The 22,723-nt window shown below is 36.6% G+C and overlaps 2 protein-coding genes across 2 annotated transcripts; both read right to left on the bottom strand.

Moving 5' to 3' along the window:
* Nucleotides 1-5,493: 5,493 nt before the first annotated feature.
* Nucleotides 5,494-10,507, bottom strand: LOC149000976 (cysteine-rich receptor-like protein kinase 2). Its single transcript, XM_089140110.1, has 8 exons — nt 10,081-10,507; nt 9,591-9,991; nt 9,363-9,488; nt 8,186-8,313; nt 7,819-8,032; nt 7,429-7,660; nt 6,591-6,741; nt 5,494-6,244 (listed from the first exon to the last, which is right to left on the bottom strand). The coding sequence occupies exons 1-8, from the start codon at nt 10,458-10,460 to the stop codon at nt 5,930-5,932; spliced, it is 1,947 nt and encodes a 648-aa protein (XP_088996236.1). The 5' UTR covers nt 10,461-10,507; the 3' UTR covers nt 5,494-5,929.
* A 6,618-nt stretch (nt 10,508-17,125) lies between these two features.
* LOC149000975 (cysteine-rich receptor-like protein kinase 2) lies at nt 17,126-22,206 on the bottom strand. Its single transcript, XM_089141009.1, has 8 exons — nt 21,792-22,206; nt 21,312-21,715; nt 20,965-21,090; nt 19,966-20,093; nt 19,457-19,670; nt 18,877-19,108; nt 18,418-18,568; nt 17,126-18,029 (listed from the first exon to the last, which is right to left on the bottom strand). The coding sequence occupies exons 1-8, from the start codon at nt 22,175-22,177 to the stop codon at nt 17,718-17,720; spliced, it is 1,953 nt and encodes a 650-aa protein (XP_088997135.1). The 5' UTR covers nt 22,178-22,206; the 3' UTR covers nt 17,126-17,717.
* Nucleotides 22,207-22,723: the final 517 nt, after the last annotated feature.

The raw sequence follows: 22,723 nt of genomic DNA, 5'->3' as shown, positions 1-22,723 counted from the left end.
CTGAGTTTATCTATAAGATGATTCTTAATAGCCTAACATTTTGCATCATACACCGTAGTTGGGAAACATCATCTTCTATATCATCATCCTATGGCGCTCATTTCCACTTATTGACTTGGAAATATCATCTTCTATATCACCTTCTTTATTTATGGTTCATCCAAGTAGCTAAATCTAACAACTGTTTTGTGGAATGTCCTTCACATCAAGTTTTGCCACCTCATTTTTATCTAGCCTACCTAATATTATACACCATATATTTCATCTTCATTCTACTTAGATTAAAACCTTTGGATTATCAAGTTGATCTCCATATTTCTAAGTTGGCATTAATCCCTACTTGTGTCTCATCTACCAAAACAATATCACCAACAAAAGCAATACGCTAAGAAATCTCACCTTGTACCAGGTTATTCCTTCCAACTAATATGTATGGTAATTAATACTAGGGTTTTGCATTAATGATCTCTCTCAAAAGACCCGCTGTACCATGTTTTTGGGTAAAAGGCCCACCATACCATTAGATTGTAACTAATCAAATAGAACATAAATTGGGTACAAACCTAATACCTAAACAACTGATCCAAAAATAATAGAGGGAGAAAATATGATACAGATGACGAAATAGTGCATCATGTCATAGGTAGCTTGGTTTGTTTTTGAAGATTTCAACGGCTACCATGTGTTAGTCATATACCATCACGTACATACTTCATACGTACTATTGTATTCTTGTATTTATACATGTATCGCCTCTGACTATATATATATTATAATACCAAACCATTATTACCAAAATACAAGCCATGCATTTACAAACATCATGTAATACCAATGAAACCACCACAAACTTCGAATACAAAAATACAAAACCATAACAACTCATATAAACTGCAATCATTAAGACCAATAGAAGTTTTATAGAGTGGTGTTCAAATCTGCTTGCTAAGTTGATGTTCTTGTGTCAACAATAACATTTTCCTTTAATCAAGAAAGCATGAATGAACTACAATTTTATAGATTTCTTCCCCCTCTTGAGGGTAAAGATCAGTTGTATTAAGGATCAAAATGAGAAAAGAATCCGTATATCTGCTTCAGCTATAAAACAAAATGCCTACTCAAAACAAATGACTTTCTCATAGCAATGTCAAAACTGGTATCTCAATCTACCCATTGCATTCATCTCCATTTCTTTCCATATGACCATTGGCCAGGTCCGGACCTCTTGCCATATTTTTTTTTGGTGAAACAACCTCTTGGGTTATCTCTTACGATTGTATAGATACGTTACGAATATTCATAGAGAACAAGCATGAGAAGGGAAATACTTATGAACATGATTATCATGATATTCTCATCAAAACAAAAGGTTCCACAATCTGATTAGCCTATGGTCTGAAAAAAATGCAAATTAGAAATGAGAAAATACTAAGCACGTACAGATTTCTTTATCAAGCAAGCCAGGTCCGGGAGAACCTGTTTCTCTTGTCTCTTCATCACCCTTATATCCTGAAGGTTCTTCAACTCCTTCTCCATCATCTCTTCCATATGATAACGAGCCGACCTCATAAACCCTAATTCTGAACCCAACTGCAAACCTACCCCCATCTTTTGATTCAGTGGCTGACACCTCTTCTTACCATTTCCTGCAACTGCAGCTCCATTAGGGTTTTCTTCGACACCCCAGAGTTTGTGGGCGATATCATGTAAGATCTGATCATGAGAATCAAGAACTGGAGCGCTTGACTTTTGCACTTCTGTATACCATAGCAGCAGAAATTGGAGCTTACGTAAAATTTTCTCCCTGTTATATGGAACAGAGAGGAATTTTTGGATTACTCCAAAGAGAAATCCCCCATTTTCTACAGTTGGAGGCATTCTGGAGATGTGAAGAGCACATTTCAGAAGGGTTATCTCATCTTCTTCTGACCAAAGACATGTTGAAGACTTTCTTCTCCTTGGGCCTCTAGGTTTTCGGCACTGCTGCGGCCATGAGAGTTCAGCTTTCTGGCAATACTGTGACCATGTGGCTTGTAGATCTATTGGAGACTTGCTTTTCCTTGGGCGTCTATCTTTCCGGCACTGCTGTGGCCATGAAAGTTCAGCTTTCTGGCAATACCGTGACCATGTGGCTTGTAGATCTGTTGGAGACTTGCTTCTCCTTGGGCATCTATATTTCCGGCACTGCTGCCGCCGAGTGACCAATAGATTACTTGAAGACCTGCTTCTCTTTGAGCGTCTGGTGGCTGACATTGTCAAACTGAGAGAGATTTTTTTTGGGGACAAAGAGAGAGGAGATAGGGCTTCTATATTGAAGCAGAGAAAAAAAGGGTAGGGGGGTGGGGTGAAAGAGGAGAAAACGGGGAAGTTTCTTCCTTTTTTCTATCTGGGTTGTCAAGAACTTAATTTCTTGCCACACTGGCTTCTATAAAAAGTAATGGAATTCACTTTTCTAATGTCTTGATATTTTTCGAAGTACCCTTTAAGCTGGATTCTATTTCTGTAAAGAGATCGAACAGAAGGAGATGTAGAGGAATATCAGGTATATCAAACAATTTAGAACGGATCTGATAAGCATACAACTAAGGGTGGAAAGAAAAGGGAAGATTTTATTTTCAAATTCTATAGCATATCTTTATATTCATGTTGCTATTTGTTTCTGATATGATTGATAATGAATATGGTATCCTCACAAATTGACCCCAGTTCTCCTAATGAACCAGATTTGATCAAATGGATGGAGGGTTGGGACTCTTTATTTAGAAGTGACGAAAAGCTGCAACTGAGGCCTTATCAATAGTTTTGGCAGATTTGGAAGGCTAGAAATGATATGGTATTCAATAACAGGCTTTGGTCGCCAGAAGAAGTTATTCAAATTGCTGATAAGGCCAAATGCAGAATTTTCCAATAATATAATTCCACTTGAAAGCACCTGCGAAGGACCCAATGGATATCCCCAGCCTACCTTTGTGTATTGGAGTGTTCCTCTAGTACGCATTCTCAAGACAAACTCTGAGGGTTCAACTTCAGTGTTGCACATTAAATATGCAGTACTGTGCTGCCAACAATCAAAGTTTTGATCTCGATAGTCCGTCTGGCTTTCAACCACCTATGAGATGGACGGTTTAGATTGAAATCTCGGTCGAGATTTTGATCTCGACAGTTGGCAGCAGGTGTTGCGCATTAAATGCACAACATTCAAGTCTACAATGAACTTTGATGCATATTGTTCAAAAATGAGAGCGAAAAGGGGGTATTGCCTTTATATTTAGAGATCATATCGGATTTATGATTAAGGTAGTGTTGGTCCCTGTCAGCCTTGCCTCTTCCATACATGGTTAGACTCTTGCAATCTAGTTTGCTCTATGTTTGGGCATAGGAGATTTTGCTTGGGAGCATACTTACGTGACACTGCTCCAAGCAGTGAACAGTTGGATCTTAATTTTGAAGCTCGGATTAAATTTTCACCGTTGATTATCAACATGTGCAACAAAAGTTAGTTTAAGTGGCTTTAACTCGGACTGTAGGGTCGGTTGGTTCCAAACCAAATGAACCATATGCTTCTATGTGAGAATTGAACAGAAACCATTTATCAATAAGGAAGAGAAAACTTCACATATATACAGATAACTCAATATGAAAAACCCATTTCAAATCAGAGAAAATGTCAGAGAACACACACTAATTTTTCAAAAAAGACACAAAAACCTTAGTCTTCCACCCCTGATTATACCACTTCATCAACAGGAACAGCAGCAACTGTATCGTCATGGATCTTGACATAACCCATCTTATTCCTCACATCATCGTCAAAAACATCACTACAGTCATCATCTTCACCTTCAAGTTCAGAATCTTTGGATTTAGGGCAGTAAGTAATGAGAAACCAAACCGAGAACAGAGTTACGCAACATAAGAAACCAGCGTCCACCAAGCCAATAACAACGCTGAGAGTGTCCATGACTAGCCCAAGAATCGAACCAGAACCATCATCGCTCTCGCTAAATGCCTAATCGGACGGCCAAGATCAGAGCCACCATTATCGGCTATGAGCTCCTCGGAGGGAAGGATGATTCGTGGATTGAATTCCTTGGTTTCACTGAAAATAGTGAAGAAACGAGAAGGATTTGGGTCGTTAGGTTTTTCAGACTTTGGGGCGATGGCGTCAGCGATGAGTGTGGTTTTGCATGGGTGCAAATGAACGCCTGGTCTTGCGTTGGTTCCAATTGCTATGAGACCTAGAAAGATGAAAGCGACGAGGAAATGACGAGACGCCATGATTGGGATTTGCAGGAATAGGGGGAGGGAGAAGCAGAGTTTTGTGGTAGAGAGAACAAGAAAAAAATCCTACAAAACAAAGAGAACAGTAGAATATGGAGTTGCACCTTTTTTTTCTTTTCCTTTCTTTTTTTTTTTATTTTGAAGGAAAAAGAAATACATTAACTAAAGGAAAGTTCATGCATCCTAATGATAAAAATTGATTAAATGATTCAATATGAAGAGGTTCAAAGGAGAGACTGACAGCTAGCTAGCTCTTTGGTTGTAAATGAACTGGCCATTGCGTTAGCAGGACTGAAAATAGCTTATGACATTGTGAATAATCTGAAATCACAATCCTGATATTGATGCCCAAAATTGTTGCAGTCTGAATGCCTTGATAGAGAGCAGTAACAATAACAAGAAACATTCTTCAGTTGTCTTGAGTAATCAGCTTCACCCCTTTGATAAACCAACATTTCCCCTTCACAGATTAAGTATGCGCGCAACACTTACTGTTCCTCAATTTCTCCTCCACAAATTATGGGTAACGGAAAACTTGTCATTCTGAATTTGGCTTCAAGAATTCCTATATAATTTAAATGACACAATAAAAACTTTTTCCCTTTTATCAAGTGATTTATGTATGGAATTTCACTTGCCCCATAGTTGGGAATTAATGATTGGCTCTATTTCCAAAGATTTGTAGGATTTGCCCATAACTATCAAAGTTCTTCATGTTAAATCAAGAGAGTTTGATTAGAAAATAACATTTCATCATAAATAACTAATTTGCTTGTTTTATTTTGATTATACACAAGGGACGTTCAAATTGTAATAGTAATGATTACTCTTAATCTACACAAGCTGCCCAATAAGGGACCTAATTCACTTTTGTTTTGGTATGTAAGTGCCACTGGTCAATAAGGTCATAGTTTGAACTTTGTTCGCAAAAATTTGGTCAAATGGAATTCTATTTTGTTAAAGTACCAGTTGCACAGGACTCCTCAGTGCACACTCAATCAAAGCAAGTTATTTGAAGTCTCAAACTCTTCAAGAGTCCCATTTCAACAAGCCTCCAAATTGAATGAATATAAGAATCATTTTCAAAATTAAACTAAAAAACAAACCCTTGATCTAAAAGCTAATAAAACAAGGATCCTTTGCAAATCAACTAGAAGAGTTATAAATTAATGACTAAGAGAACCCAATCAACAATGGACCTAGACATTGCAACTAAACCACTTAAACCTCGACTCGTCTTCTTCCTTTTCTTCATTCTTCCTCTTCTCGTGTATCCTCCTGACAAACCTTAATTCAACAGGTTTCATTTCTTATGGCTTGTGGTCTGAAATTTGATTAGACAGATGAACATTCACTTGCATTTCTTAATCGATTTTCTTGTACGTTACATGAGCAAAGGTAAAATTGCAATCATATGGAAATTTTAGCATCTAACCGAAGGAACAAGATGAAATAGTACGTGAGTTGAAAGCTCGGTAAAGTTCTCTTAGAAATAAGAAAATTCTTTGGTTCTTAGATTATTACAAAGCTTCCTTCATTTCACTCCTTTGAGGTGGACAAACTCCTCTTTGTTGTAGCACAAGAGCATGCATATCCAAGAAGGCTTATAGCAATGTTTTAGTATCAAATCTAAGATTTAGCTAGCATTTCAACGACCCGAAAGTACGCTTTTCGAAACTGTGGCGTTTGAAGCAGATGACCCACTAGAAGAGGAAGTATCTCCACGAACCCTACTAGCAGCATCGATGAATGTAGGTCTTGTTGGTCTAACCTCTGGTAGTTCCTGCCTGCTTACCAGCATGACAACAACTTCAGACATTTTGGGTCTCAATGCAACTGAGGATTGTGTGCATCGGAGAGCTATCTCTATGATCTTCTTTATCTCAGTTTCATCATATTCTTCAGGGTCTAACTTGTCATCCACCAACTCCATCAGTTTATTTTGCTCATACAGCCTCCAAGCCTGCAAAGCAACCAGAGAAAAGGCAGACAGGGATAAGCAGAGATGGGAAGAAATTCTGTGTATTATGATATAAAGATGATTTAAAGCTGCATCTCTTGATGTAAACAAAAAATTCTGTCATCACATATTCACATGGTAATAGTTACAATTATCCAGGTATCATGAAATGACTGTTGAATTACCAGACACATTGGTTAGATCCATACTTGAGAATTTGAGTAAATACAGAAAGGAATTCTATTAAGATTAGTTACATATATAAACCCAGATCACCAATTGATCAAATAAGTTTGTTGACTGTAGAAGGTAAGGCAAAGAAGTAATCATGATCAACAAAAAATTTTACCCATTCAAGGAGGTATTGATTTTCAGGATCAAGCTTTAAGTCATTGCTTTTTCGACCACTTATGATTTCAAGGACAACCACGCCGTAACTGTAAGTATCAACCTTCTCAGACAGCTGCCCATGAATTGCATACTCAGGTGAAGTGTAACCCCTGAAACACGAGAATACAATAAATTTTTTATCAGTTCCAATTAACATCAATAGTCTTCTCAGGATATATCTGTGCACTGATGCTAGTAGATCAGTCAGCAATTCTGAAATTGCATTTAAAACCTACTGTATTAATCACAACCAATTTAGCTGACACCATTCTTAAAGCTTGATCCATCAAATTGGCCTCTCAAGTAAGACCATCAAATTACTTTGTGTTCAATGTAATGTAGTGTTCATTGACAAGGCTATATGAAGAAAACACCTATTTTTTCACCTCCATTGACCTTAAAATCAAGGTATGATCATTGATCCATCATTTATTACATCAAGAATGCTTAGATAGTACTGTAGAAAATATCGGATGATGGGAGCACGCAAAATAGAAGTGGAGGATTGAAAATGAGAAAACCCAAAGCTGGAGATGGGTTTGAAGGAGGGAAGTTAAAGCAAACTTTCAAAACCCATCTCTTATGGGATGGAGCTATAGTTTTAAAGAGCGAAGATTGCACTTAAGCAAGGCATCCCAACACAAAAACTTTTACTTTTGAATCTCAAAGCAAAACAAAAACAGTATGTTTAAGTTAGTTTGAGCTCTAATTTTATATCTCCGAATCTATCAATCGACATGACAGAGATCAAAAGAGAAAGAAAAAGACACAGCAGTTGCATTTTACTCAAAACTTACAGGGTTCCAGCAAATCCAGTGCTTAGATGACTTTGATCCCCTGGCCGAAATCTTGCAAGCCCAAAATCTGCAATTTTGGGCTGAAAATCATCATCCAACAGTATATTACTTGACTTTATATCTCGATGGATGATGCATACATGGAACTCCTCATGTAAATAAGCAAGCCCCCTTGCCATGCCAACAGTTATGTTAAACCTTTGTTTCCAGTTGAGAGACCCACGTTTTTCACCTGAAAAAAGCATAATTGAACTCATCATAATACATAAGAGGGATACCTTTCTGACTTCAACTCACAAGGATCACCAGTGACTTGGGTGACCCAAATGCTAAACACTAAGAAATTTAAATTGCAAGTGTGTTATCATAAGATGAAGTAGATCAAATTACCAAATAATAATCTATCAAGACTGTTGTTGGCCATGTATTCATAAACAAGCAGCAATTCGGGGCCTTTGCTACAACACCCAAGAAGACGAACAACATTACGATGATGGACATTGCTAATAAGCTTAACTTCGCTAGCGAAATCCGCATTTGCTCTAGCAGATCGACCAAGTGTAAGTTTCTTGACTGCAACTATTTTTCCATTTTTCAGAACTCCCTGCCAACACAAAGCAGTTTTTACAATGTTTTATCAAAAGCCCATCAAAGAACTACGAAGCTAGGATTAAATGTTCAACTTCTAAAGCCCTAAACTCAGAATTTTGAGAAGCAAAACCGAATTTTAGAAAATAAAGTATGGGTCTGAAAATACCTTGTAGACATCTCCAAATCCTCCTTCTCCCAGCTTATTCTCGGGAGAAAAATTGTTGGTTGATTTCTCCAAATCCTTGTAGGAGAAACTCACTGGTCCTCGGAGCTCCGTAGCTCCAAGTATGCTAACTGTACAAGGAAAAAGAATGAGAGAACCGATAAAGCACAGGTTGAACTTCAGTGTTGTGCATTAAATGAGTGAACCGTTGATAGAGTTATCTGATTCATTTTCTTATGTTTCTAGATCTTCTGATTTAGTAGTAGATTCTTTATCTTAGTCAGTTTTGTCAATGAATCCCTCGTTTGGTTAGTACTTGTCAAATTTTTGGGTTCTATCAATCTGTAGAGCAGATGTTGATGTATGTATTGACTTTGTCATGCTATGAATTTGTTTTCCACAGAAAATAAAATCATATAATGAATTAGTCAACCCATAAACCAATATGGCATTAGATTGATATTGTCATGGATCAGTTATATAGATAGAACTTACACAAATCAGCCATATCAAAAGATCTGATACCAAAACTTAGAACCATGGTCATTACTAGGAGTTCATCACCCAGATTGGGCTGTAGCATATGAATACACCTAGGCCTTTTGTCCTTTCTATCTTTCCAATCCACACCATCCGAGTACACACATTTACAAAACCAAAATTGTCTCTAAATCCAAACTATTGGATTTTAAGTTGTGGTTTTATGCAAGTACAAAAGTCGATGGTGTGGGTTTAATTGAGTCTAAATACTTAATTTACTTGTCAGGTAGAAATCTGTGCTCCCCTCACATCATCCGTCCACCATATTAGACATAGGGCCCATGTCTAAGTGTTGACAAAATACATTGAAAGCGAGACCTATCTCAGTAATTTGTGGTAGAAAGGTGTGAAGGAAGTGCAAACCTCTACCCTAACTCATGAATGATCCAAACTTGACTTGACTTGACTTGACTAATATAGGTGACACTCATCCAACGGGCAAAAATGACAAGAAGCAGCAAGTAGCGTGACATGAGGATTAGAATCCACAATACCATGTTCTGAAAATTGACTAAATAGACATCAAGATAAGATATGTGTTGCATAACCTAACTTTGAGATGTTTCCATTAGACTACATTAGGCTAGGCTCTCTAGAGAAGAACTGATGAATCTATCTCAATGAAGGAGAAACTCTTTACCTCTATCGGTTTGCTTGGTCCTTCTAGATCGTAAGAAGAGTAGAAAGAGTATACTCATAATCAAGAGAAGGCCAACTCCTCCAGCTGTTACTCCAATAATAATGGCCTTCTTCTTCTTTGACTTTCCTGTAATATAAAAGAAAATGAATTACTGATACCAAACCCAAACCCGATACTGTCACCCCCAAAAACAACAATTCCGGTACCGCTACATTTTGAAAAACTCACCTGTTTTCAGGTATGGTTTGATATTAGTAGTTTGGTTATCTGCAAAGAAAGCTGTTGCAGAGTATCTCATAAAACAACCAGCATCAACGGCTCTCCCATCAGCTACTGGAATACAAATCTCTATATTCTGATACGCCACAGCTAAACAATCACTACACCCGCTCTCACTTACCGTATGCGCACACTGCGCCACAGCATACACTGCACCACCTTTGGAACTGGTTGTGTTTTCCTTCACTGCTGCATAATACCCTTGAATTCGCGGAGTTGCAGTTAGGAGATTGGATAACACAGCTTTCGCTGTGATTTCAAAACCGTTAGCATCAGATACGGTTTTGTTTCCACATATCGCTATGTTGCCTTGTGCCGTCGTTTGGTCGTAAAAATACAGACTCTCATACCTGCAACGAAACGAAACGAAACGAAACTCCGTCATGATTCATTCCATTCCGTTACGGAAAAAACTGTATATAAGTATATAACTACTTACCTTAAGAAGCAACCGTCAAAGATAACGCGAGCGCCGTTAGCAGCTGAGCATTTTCTGATACGAGCCACAGCGGTGTCAAAGCAAGAGAGACAATCGGCGGTGGATAGGTAATCTCTGCACTGAGCCAAGCCGTAAACCGGGCTTGACCGGCCATGTTGAGCTGTTGCGAACCGGACATTGTTAGAACCAGCGAGCTGGTTCCGGAGGTCCGGGAAAGTTGCATTGAGATTGGCGAAGAAAGTTTTCAGATCGGTTAGATTGACTGGGCTGCAACCCATGTTCAAGAATCTTGCTTGTGGATCACATACGACTGGGTCGAACCAGAGAACCAGAAAGATCAGTAATTGAACCCCGAGAATCACCTGAATTTTGCTCTTCATTTCTGATCGTTGGAACACAGCAGAAACCAGAAGAGAAAAGCTTTGGAAGTTTGGAGTTGATGAAGCACTGGGTTTTGTTTATAAAGACAGAAAGGATTATAGATTATGGATTTAAACCGTTAGATCAGAATCTGAAGATTCATTCTTGTTTGATTTGTGGCTTGTGTTTTAAGGTTAATGCTTTGTTATGACTTGTGACAGTTCCATGTCCCTTCGAGTTTGACTTACCTAAAAATGAGTGCGACTTTTGAGAATGTCCTACGTTGACTTGGACTCAGCTTGCATGGTTTAATTACGTAGTTTTAAAATTGAAAAATTTTAAATACACCCCTTCAGTTATCTTAATAATAAAATCATCCTTTTGAGTCATTCAATTTATCGGTCAAACTTCTATTCTCAGTTTGTTTTCATTATCCATTTTCAGTATTATTCTTACATGTTAAAGTTAAAAATACTAGAGTTGTTTGTAGGACACCCAATTAAATGGTCTCAAATTTTTGAACTACATTGCACGGCGCCCACCCTACTCATGTTCGAAAATTGCAAATTATCCACTTTAACAGTCAAGCCCTTTGACCATTAAGTTTAGTGGTAAAATAACTGATATACCCTTATACGAGTAAAAAGACTAAAATGCCTTTCACAACATAATCTCTGCTTCTATCAAAACGATTCAAAAGGAAAAATAGGAAGAAAAAAAACCTATAAAGTTGTCGGTGATTTCTTCATGATAGGCAAGGTTGAGGACGAGTTTGGGGGAGTCACAGTTTCTTACTGAATAATCTAAAAACAGCGACAGATTTCCAGAGACAATCCCAACAGATATTTTAAGAAAAATAAAACCAGAAACCCATCAAAATCCATGAGATTATGGAAGAATTATATGACGGTGAAATTGAGTGAGGGGTAATTTTATCTTTCCATAATGAGAATGGCATGTAGGACATTTTACAACCTACACTTAACAGTTCGAACCCTTTGAAAATTAAGGTGGATAATTAGCAATTTTTGAATATGAAAAAAGTCGTACAAGAATTAAAGGCCTACTTAAGTGGGCGCCCTGTAAAAAGCTCAAAGTACTATTCAAAGACTATATCTTCCAAACTTTGTGAAAGGAAAAAGTTATCGACAGTAAAAGGAGACAAAGAAACAAGTCAAGAAACAGATCAAGCGTAAATTTTTGAGTTTGAGGTTATTCTTGTTCTTTTAAAATAATTCACTTACTTACCTCAATACTTAACTGTAATTTCTAATGGCAGCAAGTGTCTTTAATATATTTTTATCTTATAGGAGGTCTGATTGATAAATTAGATAACTCATAGGAGGGCTGCTGAAAATTTTTCTTTGCAAATCCTTATAATATAAACGTGGCACAAGTATATATGAATTAACAAATTGAAATATGATAATCCCATCTATTGGAATTATATGATTACGGCACTGCTTCCTTAATCCATGTTCGGAAATCGCCAATATTGACGTGGGGATTAAAATTTAGCTAATTAAGTATTATTATTTTTTTCTAATATTCCATCTTCAAATTTTTTATATATAAAAAAATACTTTTGTACAAAAAAAAAATATATTATTATTTGGGAGTAACCCTATCCATAGAATGTATCTCCCAAGCTTTAATATATTTTCAATTGAGAGTGGCATTATTTTTAGTAACTCAAAGGTGGTGCTGAAAATTTTCCTTTCAAAATCCTTGATATAAACATAGCACTAACACAATTATAAATGAATTATCAGATTGGAATCTGATAATCCCATTTATCAGAATGATCTGAATACGACATGGCCTCCTTAATCCATGTTTGGAAATCGTCAATATTGATGTGGGATTAATTACAATTTAGTTAATTAAGTATTATTACATTTTTCTAGTGAAAATTAAGTTGTTTTTTTTTTTGGTTAAGAAGTATTATTATTTTTTAAGGTCAAGAAGAAGTATTATTATCCAAACTTATAAATTAATAAATATCCTAATGGAATAATTCAAATTAGTCTACCAAACGAAGGGCTTAATTAAGATGGAAAAAGGATCAAGTTGAGATTAAGTCTAATTCAATGTGCGCATATCAATCATAGCAGCCGTGACCTGTTAGTATAGCTTTCCACTCTTGTAGTAATGTCAATTTTAAATTCTTTTATTAATTAAATAACATTTTCTTGGAATTTATAATCTTCAACCGAGCAGCCCAACTTGTCTTTTAGAATTTCTTGGAATTTAGATGCTAGTCATTGGGACTAGGACCCATAAGCATTTTGGGGATGAGATGCACAGGGGGATTAAGGTGTGGAGGGAATGGAGGATCGAACCACAGACCTCCTAGGACTTTAGGTCTCGAACAAAGAAATTGTCTTTCAATGCACTAGAAGCGCACCCACAACCTAACCTTTTTTGGATTGGCTAAAAGTGATGGCCAACCTGAACGTATTTGTGCACATCATTTAAACATGTGTTAAAACTTAAAAGAATTACAAAATCGTTAAGTCAGTCAAAGTAGAAAAGAAGGAATACTCTCTTCATGATGTCTTAAGATTTATTGGAATGTACGTGATGATCTCTGTCATCATGCATTTAGGAGGTGCTCACCTTGTTAATGTGTAAAATTGAATATCGTTCCTAAATACGTGATGAAGAGAATGTTATGACAAAGTTATCAAAGATAAGAGGATATATCAGCTCTCATGGACGGGGGTGTTTGATATAATATAAGTATCCCAACAAATAAGGTTCATATTTCATATACAGGTCTAAACCCTAACTAGGATAAAATTTGACTCCTATCAAAAAATAACAAGGGCAAAAGATCCTGTTCTATTGCAAATTTGAAAAAGAAACACTTCATGTAAGGTAAAGGACAATATCGATGATAGGAACTCTACAATTGCCATTCTAAATATCCACTCTATGGATAGACCAAGGTAGTCATTTTCATTCACGTGTTGCCAACCAAATTTGACCTAGGCATTGAGACTCCATCTTACAATTCGCTTTAACCCTTTTCTATGGTCTCTAATATTTTATAGAGACATCTACATCATCAAATCGAATTCAACAACTATAGTTCTCAATTTTTCGTTTTTGGTAAACATCAATTTATTCATTACATGCGAGGAATGCAACTGAACAAAGCTCTAATAACCACTCATAAGAAGTTGCCAAAAAAGAAAAAGCAACCACTCATAAGAACATGGTCACCTAGTTGTGCACAACACTATAAGCGCTTTCTTAGCTACAATGTCCACCGTTACATTTGACGAGCTAGATACCTAGATACAATAATGGTTCTCAATTATGAGTCTTTGGTGGTTGAAACTGTGGGAATTGATGCAGATGACCCAGTAGAAGAGGATGCATCTCCATGAACCCTAACCCTACTAGTAGCATCGATGAACACAGGTCTGGTTGACCTGAAACTTTGGTGGTTGGAACTTTCTGGTTGTTCCTTGTTTATCAGCAAGACAACAACTTTGGACATTTTGGGTCTCAATGTGCTGAGGACTGGGTGCATTGGAGAGCTATCTCTATAGTTTTCTTTACCTCATCTGCATCATATTCTTCAGGATCTAAGCTTTCATCCACCAAATTCAACAATTTGTCTACCTCAAACAGCTTCTATGCCTGTAAAGCCACAAGAGAAAGGGATAGATGAGAACAAGAAGAGGTTGAAACATTGTTCAGAAAAAAGCAAAATAAAAATTTTGAGCATGAATATCATACTGAATCACAGGTTTTGGTCAAGCATTTGAAGTTTCATTTTTAAGGAATCAAGAAGTATAGTAAATCACAGCATTTCTGGAACCACCTTTCTTCTTTGGTTCTATATTTAACAGATTTACCTAGAATTATTTCTAGAGACACCCTTTGAAGATAAAATTCAGACTTCCTTCCAATCAATCAGAGTGCACCCTAATTTCAAAATATACCATATTTGTTTGTACTTTTTCAAAGCAGTCCACCTTGGAAGAATCATTACTATGTGATTACCATGGCATTAATAGTTATACTCTCTAGATATTATTAAATGACTGTTAAACTTCCAGATCCCTTACTTAGGTCAACCATGGAGAAATTCAGCCATGAAGAATGGATTTCTACTAAGATTCATTAAATAAATAAATAAACCAGATCTCCTAAGTTATATTTGTTGAGGGAAGAAGGTAGAACAAAAAAAAAAAGAAAAAAAATTTTGATGGTCAGGCCTTGAAAAATGTACCCCTTCAAGGAGGTATTGGGTTTCCAGCTCCCGCCTTAAGTCATTGCTCCTTCAACCACTTATGATTTCAAGGACAACCACGCCATATCTGTTAGTATCAACCTTCTCGGATAGTTGCCCATGAATTGCATATTCAGGGGGATGTGTAACCCCTGAAATATAAGAAATACAAAAGCTTTCTTATCAGTATCAACAGGCATACATAATCATTTTAAGTGAGTTAACTAAATTTGTGTGCCATAGCAATTGATATCAATCATGAATTTTTGCAATTACATTTAGAACACATATCGTATTAATCTCATGTCTAGTGCAGTTTGTTTAACTAGAATGTTGAGCACATTGATGAGGCTCTCTGAAGAAATCATCTAATTCACCTACCTCCCATTAACATTAAAGCATGAAACCTTAATCCATCATTCATCCTATGAATATAAAGATTAGAATTTTTAAGAAATTGCCACACAATGGATGCAGGGAACTGATCAAAATAACCACAAAAACACAGAGGAATAAAAACCAAAGGTTAGAGATTGAACCAACATAGAGAAATTGAAAACAAACACAAAAATTCTACATCCTAAAACCCTTCACACTGAGTGAAGCTATGTTTCTAAAGAGAAGATTCAGTTGGAGCTAGGCATTCCCACACAGCTCTACATGTCGCAAGTTCTGACTAGAAAGGTCCCCCTAAACCCATGGTTCAAGAGACAGGCGACTACCTCTAAAAATATGGAGAATGAACTCTTCTCTATTAGCAATGTGGAACTAGACATCTGAAGGAAAAGCATAAGCACAAGAGAGACATCAATGAAAGGAAACCAAGAAATTTCTAAGCTCAAATTAAAGAACAAATTTATAAGGTAAGGGATAACATAATTTTTGAGTTTCAAAGTAATAAAATTAAACACAATATGTCTATGTTAGTTTGTGCCTATCTAACCAAAAAAGAAGTTAGTTGGAGCTCTCTTATTGTGTATCTCTAAACCTATCAACTGAACATGAAGCACATTTAAACAGAAAGAAAGATATAAAGAATGTAAGTGATTGTTTTTTACTCAAGACTTACAGGGTTCCAGCAAATCCAGTGCTTAGATGACTCTTATCCACTGGCCTAAATCTTACAAGCCCAAAATCCACAATTTTGGGCTGGAAATCGTTGTCCAACAATATATTGCTAGATCTTATGACTGTGCGTATGATACATACATGAAACTCCTAATGCAGATAGGCAAAGATCCCTTGCCATTCCAACAATTATGTTAAACCTCTGTTTCCCGTTGAGATTCCCATGCTTTTCACCTGAAATATTAGAGTTGTACTCAGAGTAAAGTAGAAGACAGGTTTCAGATAATTGTAACAGAAAAAACAGCTTTCTAACTCATAATGACCCATAACTAGTTCAAGATAATAACTATAGAATATATTTTTCCCCAGGTTGAGATTGTAGAGTGAGATTTGATTAGTGAAGCTTGGTGGATGAGGTTTGGCAGGTTTGTAAATTTTTATAAGACTAGACACAGATTGCTGCAGTAAAAGAGGTCCATTTATCTTGATACAACATCCTTCCTTCAACATATAAATCCCAAATAAAAAATAATTCCACCAGTTTCCAAAATAATAAACTCCACAACTGGCACGTATGAAATCTATGGTAATGACTTAGTGTCATTAAGCAACACAGGTATGTTGAATGGGTACTGTATACGCATGGATTAATAGAAAAAGGCAGATCAATTCCAAGACTTTCTTTTGGTAGGGTATGTTCAAGCTAGGTGTTCTGTTATAATATTTCAAAGAACTATATTGGAAATGCTTACTTAATGGTGAAAAACCAGGAAGTCAGATAAAGAAACTGGATTCTGACCAATGCAAAATGTGTATTCTCTAATTGAACATTTACAAGCACCTAAAAAGGACTTAAGATAGTTCCACACAGCCCATCTTTGATTTTCCACAGCCAAATGAGAACCATGCCCAAGATCCCTCTTAAGATTCTTCAGCAAATGCCATGCTTGATTTTCTCATTCAAATGGAAACCATGCCAAACTGCCCTACCACCATCACCAGTAACTTTTGTGCCAAACACAAAAGCGTTACTAAATATTGTTTAGCACTAACCAATCTGAGCTGCAAGAATGTTATTTTAAGGTGAGGCTGATGATCCTAAGTTAATGGGATCAGCTACATGGAACATGTAGGGGTTAGAAAACATCAGAGATGAAGTAGATGATATTACCAAACAATAATCTATCAAGGGTTCGCCATGAATTCATAAACAAGCCGAAATTCCGGGCCTTTACTACAACATCGAAGGAGCCGAACAACATAGAAATGATGAACATTGATTATAAGTTTCACTTCACTGGCGAAATCTGTCTTTGCTCTAGCTGATCGGTCAATTGTAAGTTTCTTTACTGCAACTGTTTTTCCATTTTTCAGAATCCCTTGGCAATTCGAACAGTTTACCAGGATTACCATAAGCCCATCAAAAAAACTACAAACCTAAAACCAAATCCTTCTAAACGATGTACATATTTACATGTTGACATTGTATTTGAGCAGAAGTGACAGTGATGAGAACAGATCTGACCAAGATACATATCAAAACACTTTCATTCACTTGTTGCCAGCCAAATTTGACTAAGGCATTGAAGAGTCCATCTTACAAGTCGCTTTAGCCCTATTCCATGGTCTCTAATGTTTTTTAGAGATGTCTACATCCTCAAATCGAATTTCAACAATAATAGTTCTCGAACTTTATTTTTGAGAAACATCAATTTATTCATTACTTGCTGGGAATATAGCTGAACAAACCTCTAATAACCACTCATAAGAACATGGTCACTCATTCGTGCATGACACCATGAGCACCTTCCTAGCTAGAACATCCACAGTTCTATATTATGCAACTCTTACATCAATCTTTGGCTTACATTTATTCATATTGATAATTACGAAGTTTCACTCGATAATTTATAACATAACCTTTCAAAGTGCTTCCTTTCTATTCCAGAATTTGGCTTCGATGTCAACGACCTGAAACTTTGGTGGTTGAATCTGTGGCATTTGATGAAGATGACCCACTAGAAGCAGATGCATCTCCACGAACCCTACTAGTAGCATCAATGAACACAGGTCTGGTTGGCCTGACCTCTGGTTGTTCCTTGCTTAACAGCATGACAACAACTTCAGACATTTTGGGTCTCAATGCAACTGAGGACTGGGTGCATCGGAGAGCCAGCTCTATAATTTTCTTTACCTCATCTGCATCATATTCTTCAGGACCCAAGCTTTCATCCACCAAATTCATCAATTTGTTTTCCTCATACAGCTTCCATGCCTGTAAAGCCACATGAGAAAAGGACAGATGATAATAAGAAAAGGTTGAAACATAGATCAGAATACAGCAACATAAAAATGTGCCATGGGTCACCCATAAAATCTGAATTTCTTTAGAAAATTAAAAGCACACCAAGTGAACACAATTAGAGTCTAGCAGATATAGAGCCACAGAACTAATCCTCCCCTCATGACACTTCTCATCCTTTTTTTCACCAATGATCATTCACCAAGGGAAGTGAGACGGTATGTGCAAATGAGTAAGAAACTAATTGGATATCTACTAAGATTCATTAAATTAAAGAAAACCAGATCACCTAAATTATATTTGTTGAGGGTAGAAGGTAGAACCAAAAAGAAAAATTATGGTCAGGCCAAGAAAAATGTACCCCTTCAAGGAGGTATTGATCTGCAGGGTCCAGCTTTAAGTCAAGGCTCTTTCGACCGCTTATGATTTCAAGGACAACCACACCATAACTGTAAGTATCAACCTTCTCGGATAGTTGCCCATGAATTGCATATTCAGGTGATGTGTAACCCCTGAAACATAAGAATACAAAAGCTTTCTACTCAGTATCAGTAGACATAAATAGTCATTTTAAGTGGGTTCATTAAATTTGTATATGTGCCATAGAATTGATTTCAGTCATGAATTTTTGTAATTACATTTAGAACATATCATATTAATCACATGTCTAGTGCACTTTGTTATCTATGTTAGTTTGAGCTTATTGACCAAAAAAGAAGTTAGTTTGGCGGTCTTATTGTGCATCTCCAAACCTATCAACTGAACATGAAGCACATTAAAAGAGAAAGAAACATATGAGATTGTTTTCACTCAGACTTACAGTGTTCCAGCAAATCCAGTGCTTAGATGACTCTGATCCCCTCGCCTAAATCTTGCAAGCCCAAAATCCGCAATTTTGGGCTGGAAATCATTGTCCAACAATATATTGCTAGATTTTATGTCTCTGTGTATGATACATACATGGAACTCCTCATGTAGATAGGCAATACCCCTTGCCATTCCAACAATTATGTTAAACCTCTGTTTCCAGTTGAGACTCCCCTGTTTTTCACCTGAAATATTAGAGTTATACTCAGAATATAGCAGAAGACAGGTTTCAGAAAATTGTCACAGAAAAACAACTTTCTAACTCATAATGACCCATAATTAGTTCAAATGGAAACCATGCTAAACTGCCCTATCACCATCACCAGTAACTTTTGTGCCAAACACAAAATCGTTACTAAATGTTGTTTAGCACCAACTAATCTGAACTGCAAGAACGTTATAAATATTAAGGTGAGGTAGATGATCCTACCTTAATGGGGTCAGCTACATGGATCTTAGAAGGGCAAAAGAATAATAAAAGAAAAGCATATGAAGAAGTTAGAAAACATCAGAGATGAAGTAGATAATATTACCAAACAATAATTTATCAAGGCTGCTGTTTGCCATGTATTCATAAACAAGCAGAAGTTCCGGGCCTTTACTACAACATCCAAGGAGCCGAACAACATAGCGATGGTGAACATTGCTTATAAGTTTCACTTCACCAGAGAAATCTGCCTTTGCTTTTGCTGATCGGTCAATTGTAAGTTTCTTGACTGCAACTGTTTTTCCATTTTCCAGAACCCCCTGGGAATTCGAACAGTTTACCAGGATTACCATAAGCCCATTAAAAAAAAGAAGAAGAAGCTAAAACTGAATCCTTCTAAACGGTATACATATTTACACGTTGACATTGTATTTGTGCAAAAGTGACAATGATGAGAACAGCCTTGTTTCTCTATGGAAGAACATTATAACCATATGACTTACAGAACCCAACAAGCAATGAAATTAAAAACTTCCAAAACCCTAATAATAAGAATTTGAGAATCATTCACGACCAATATATCATAGAAAATAGTGAAAAAATGTCGAGTAATACCTTGTAGACATCTCCAAACCCTCCTTCTCCAAGCTTATTCTCTGGAGAAAAATCATTTGTTGATTTTGCTAAATCTTTGTAAGAGAAACTCACTGGTCCCCGGAGCTCCGTCGCTCCAAGTATATCAACTGTAAAATGAACAAGGATTGATAAGATCTAAAGCTGCAGAGAAGAAAACCGCGCACGACCTTTTGAGGAATACGTATCGGATTGAACTGATTCGTACCGAATTCGAGGAGTCCGATACTTTAATAACCCCTTATCAAGGGATAGAATCATGGGCAAAGCTAAGATTTAACATCAAGAGGGCCAAATACCAATGTCTCACTCAGAACATAATGAATTTTCTGCTTATTATTTTTATTGTTAAAAATTTTCTTTGATCAGTAGCTCAAATACGGATAATGATATTTCTTACATCTTTTTTTTGGTAAACAGATATTTCTTACATTGAAAGACAATAAAGTGGTGGTTTAGTGGTTTCAAGCTCACTCCCAAGTGGTTGGTAGCCCCTATATCCAAGGTTCACTCCTTTAAACCCTAAACATGAAAAAGAATAAGAATCCCCTTGGCCCCAATGTAGTTATGCTCATGAATATAAGTAAAAACCAATCTAAAGGTGCCAAAGACTCCAAGGGATGAGAGAAGAAGGGAGGAAAAGATGAGTGGGGATCATCTCCTCGCTTGAAACTAAGACTTTACTTGTTACCACATCTCTGCATACGTGGGGCCCATTGGTGAAAAATAATAAAATATGATTTTTAAAAAACACCAATTTCACTGTGAGCCCCATTGCAATAAATGGTTGACCTACCCAAGTGTGCCCTTTCTTTAATGGTGGGTTATAATTGATAAATAGAACACGCAAGTCAAGATTGGAGGGCTGGAGGCTTGAACCAAAAAGTCAAGACTGTCTAGGTATTATACCAATAAGAATCAATTTGATACCAATTTATCAAACTATTCTCTCTCACACAGAGTCAAGTAAAAACACTATACCTTTGTCAACTTGCTTGGCCTTTTTGGATCTTACAAGGAAGACAATGAAAACACCAATAAGCAACAAACAACCAACTGCTCCAACTGCACAACCAATAATTATGGCCTTTTTTCTCTTCGAATTTCCTGTATATAAATAAGTATAATTTTTGAAAAGATTTTGAACATCAAATTTGACTCTCTAAAATTAAATGAATTAACACAAATGAAAAGAAAATTACTTTAATCGTACATTCAAGAAGGAAATCTATTTTTGAACTCTTACAAAATAAACCAGAGGTAATACCCTTCTTGAATATATACTATAGAAAAAAATCCAAACCACATTAAACAAATGCCCTACTCACCTGTTTTCAAGTAGGGTCCGATATTTGTTATGTAGTTTTGTCCGAAAAATGATTTCGAAGAGTATCTCAAAAAACATCCGGCATCAACAGCTCTCCCATCAGCTTCTGGAATGCAGATTTTCATGTTTTGATATGCTACATTTAAGCAATCCCTACAATTGCTCGCGCTTGCTGTATGCACACATTGCGCCACAGCGTACACTGGTCGATTACTAGAAGTACTAGTTGTCTTCTCCTTCACTGCTGCAAAGTAGCCATGAATTCGTGGAGTTGCAATTACGAGATTGGTTAACAACTCCGCGGCTGCAACTTTAAAACTGTTCTGATCAGTTACGGCTTTGCTCCCACATCTTGCATTATTCCCTATTGATGTTGTTTCTTCGAAGAAGTAGTTGCTCTCATACTTGGAACAAAGTGCTCATCAAACTAAAGAGCAAAAAAAATAACGGGTGAAGAAGATAACGACTTAAACCAACTTACCTTAAGAAGCAGCCGTCAAAGATAACACGAGCTCCGTTAGCTGCGGAGCAGTTTCTAATCTGTAACGCAGCTGTATCAAAGCAAGAGAGGCAATCGGCTTTGGATAGGTAATCCCTACATTGAGCCATACCGTAAACCGAACTCGCCCGGCCATATTGAGCCGTTGCGAATCGGGTATTATTCGAACCGGCAAGCTGCTTTCGGAGATCCGGTATCGTTGCATTCAGATTGGCGAAGAAAGTCGATAAATTGGTTGCATTGTAAGAGCTGCATCCGATGTTCAGCAGTAGTGCTTGAGGATCACATAAAACCGGGTCGGACCAAAGAACCAGGGAGATTATTAACTGAACCACCAGAATCACTGGAATTTGGGTTTGGCTCTTCATTTCTGATGGATTTCTAGAACTCTAATCGATTCAGCTTATCTCAGTGAAGAAGAAGTAGCTCTTCATTTTATATATAAAGACATGAATGGTTGTTCATCTTCCCAAGTCATCTTTCCAAGTCAACTAGGAGTAGGGATTGACAAACAGTGGGGCCAGGGGGACCACAAGATGAGAATCTTGACCTTGACTTGTTAATATAATTAGAAGTAGGGTGGACTCACAGTGGGGCCGGAGGATTTTTTTTTTAAATTATCTCTATTTTTTTTTTTTTCAGTATCACTAATTGGTCCCCTTTTTAAAAAAAAAAAAAAGTCCCCTTCAATATTGAGATTAATTTTTAAAAGTAAATAATTAATATAAACGTCATTTTTAATAAAAAAAATTATCTTTTCAATCCCTATTTATTCTCCTCTCTCTTCTCTCTCATCTTTTATTTATTTATTTTCTTCTCTTTCTATAAACGTGAGTTAAAAGGAAATTTTAAAAAAAAAATTTCTTATTCAAACTGTCATTCCTAAAATTAATTCTTCAATTTTTATTTATTCT

Source organism: Hakea prostrata, chromosome 11 (assembly GCF_041222555.1).
Source record: "Hakea prostrata isolate BN-2017 chromosome 11, UWA_Hpros_2, whole genome shotgun sequence".
Taxonomy (NCBI): domain Eukaryota; kingdom Viridiplantae; phylum Streptophyta; class Magnoliopsida; order Proteales; family Proteaceae; genus Hakea; species Hakea prostrata.
The sequence above is the reverse complement of the archived record's forward strand: the minus strand, read 5'-3'. Positions and strand labels throughout refer to the sequence as shown.

Bases quoted from the DNA above. Each gene is read 5' to 3' on its own strand.
- LOC149000976 (XM_089140110.1), bottom strand. From the start codon at position 10,460: ATGAAGAGCAAAATTCAGGTGATTCTCGGGGTTCAATTACTGATCTTT. The intron at 8,314-9,362 runs GTAAAGAGTTTC...TTCCTTGTACAG, and splicing joins GACCAAGCAAACCGATAGAG to TTAGCATACTTGGAGCTACG. The intron at 7,661-7,818 runs GTAATTTGATCT...TGCTTTTTTCAG, and splicing joins TCTTGATAGATTATTATTTG to GTGAAAAACGTGGGTCTCTC.
- LOC149000975 (XM_089141009.1), bottom strand. From the start codon at position 22,177: ATGAAGAGCCAAACCCAAATTCCAGTGATTCTGGTGGTTCAGTTAATA. The intron at 19,109-19,456 runs GTAATATTATCT...CTAATATTTCAG, and splicing joins CCTTGATAAATTATTGTTTG to GTGAAAAACAGGGGAGTCTC. The intron at 18,569-18,876 runs GTAAGTCTGAGT...CTTATGTTTCAG, and splicing joins ACTGGATTTGCTGGAACACT to GGGTTACACATCACCTGAAT.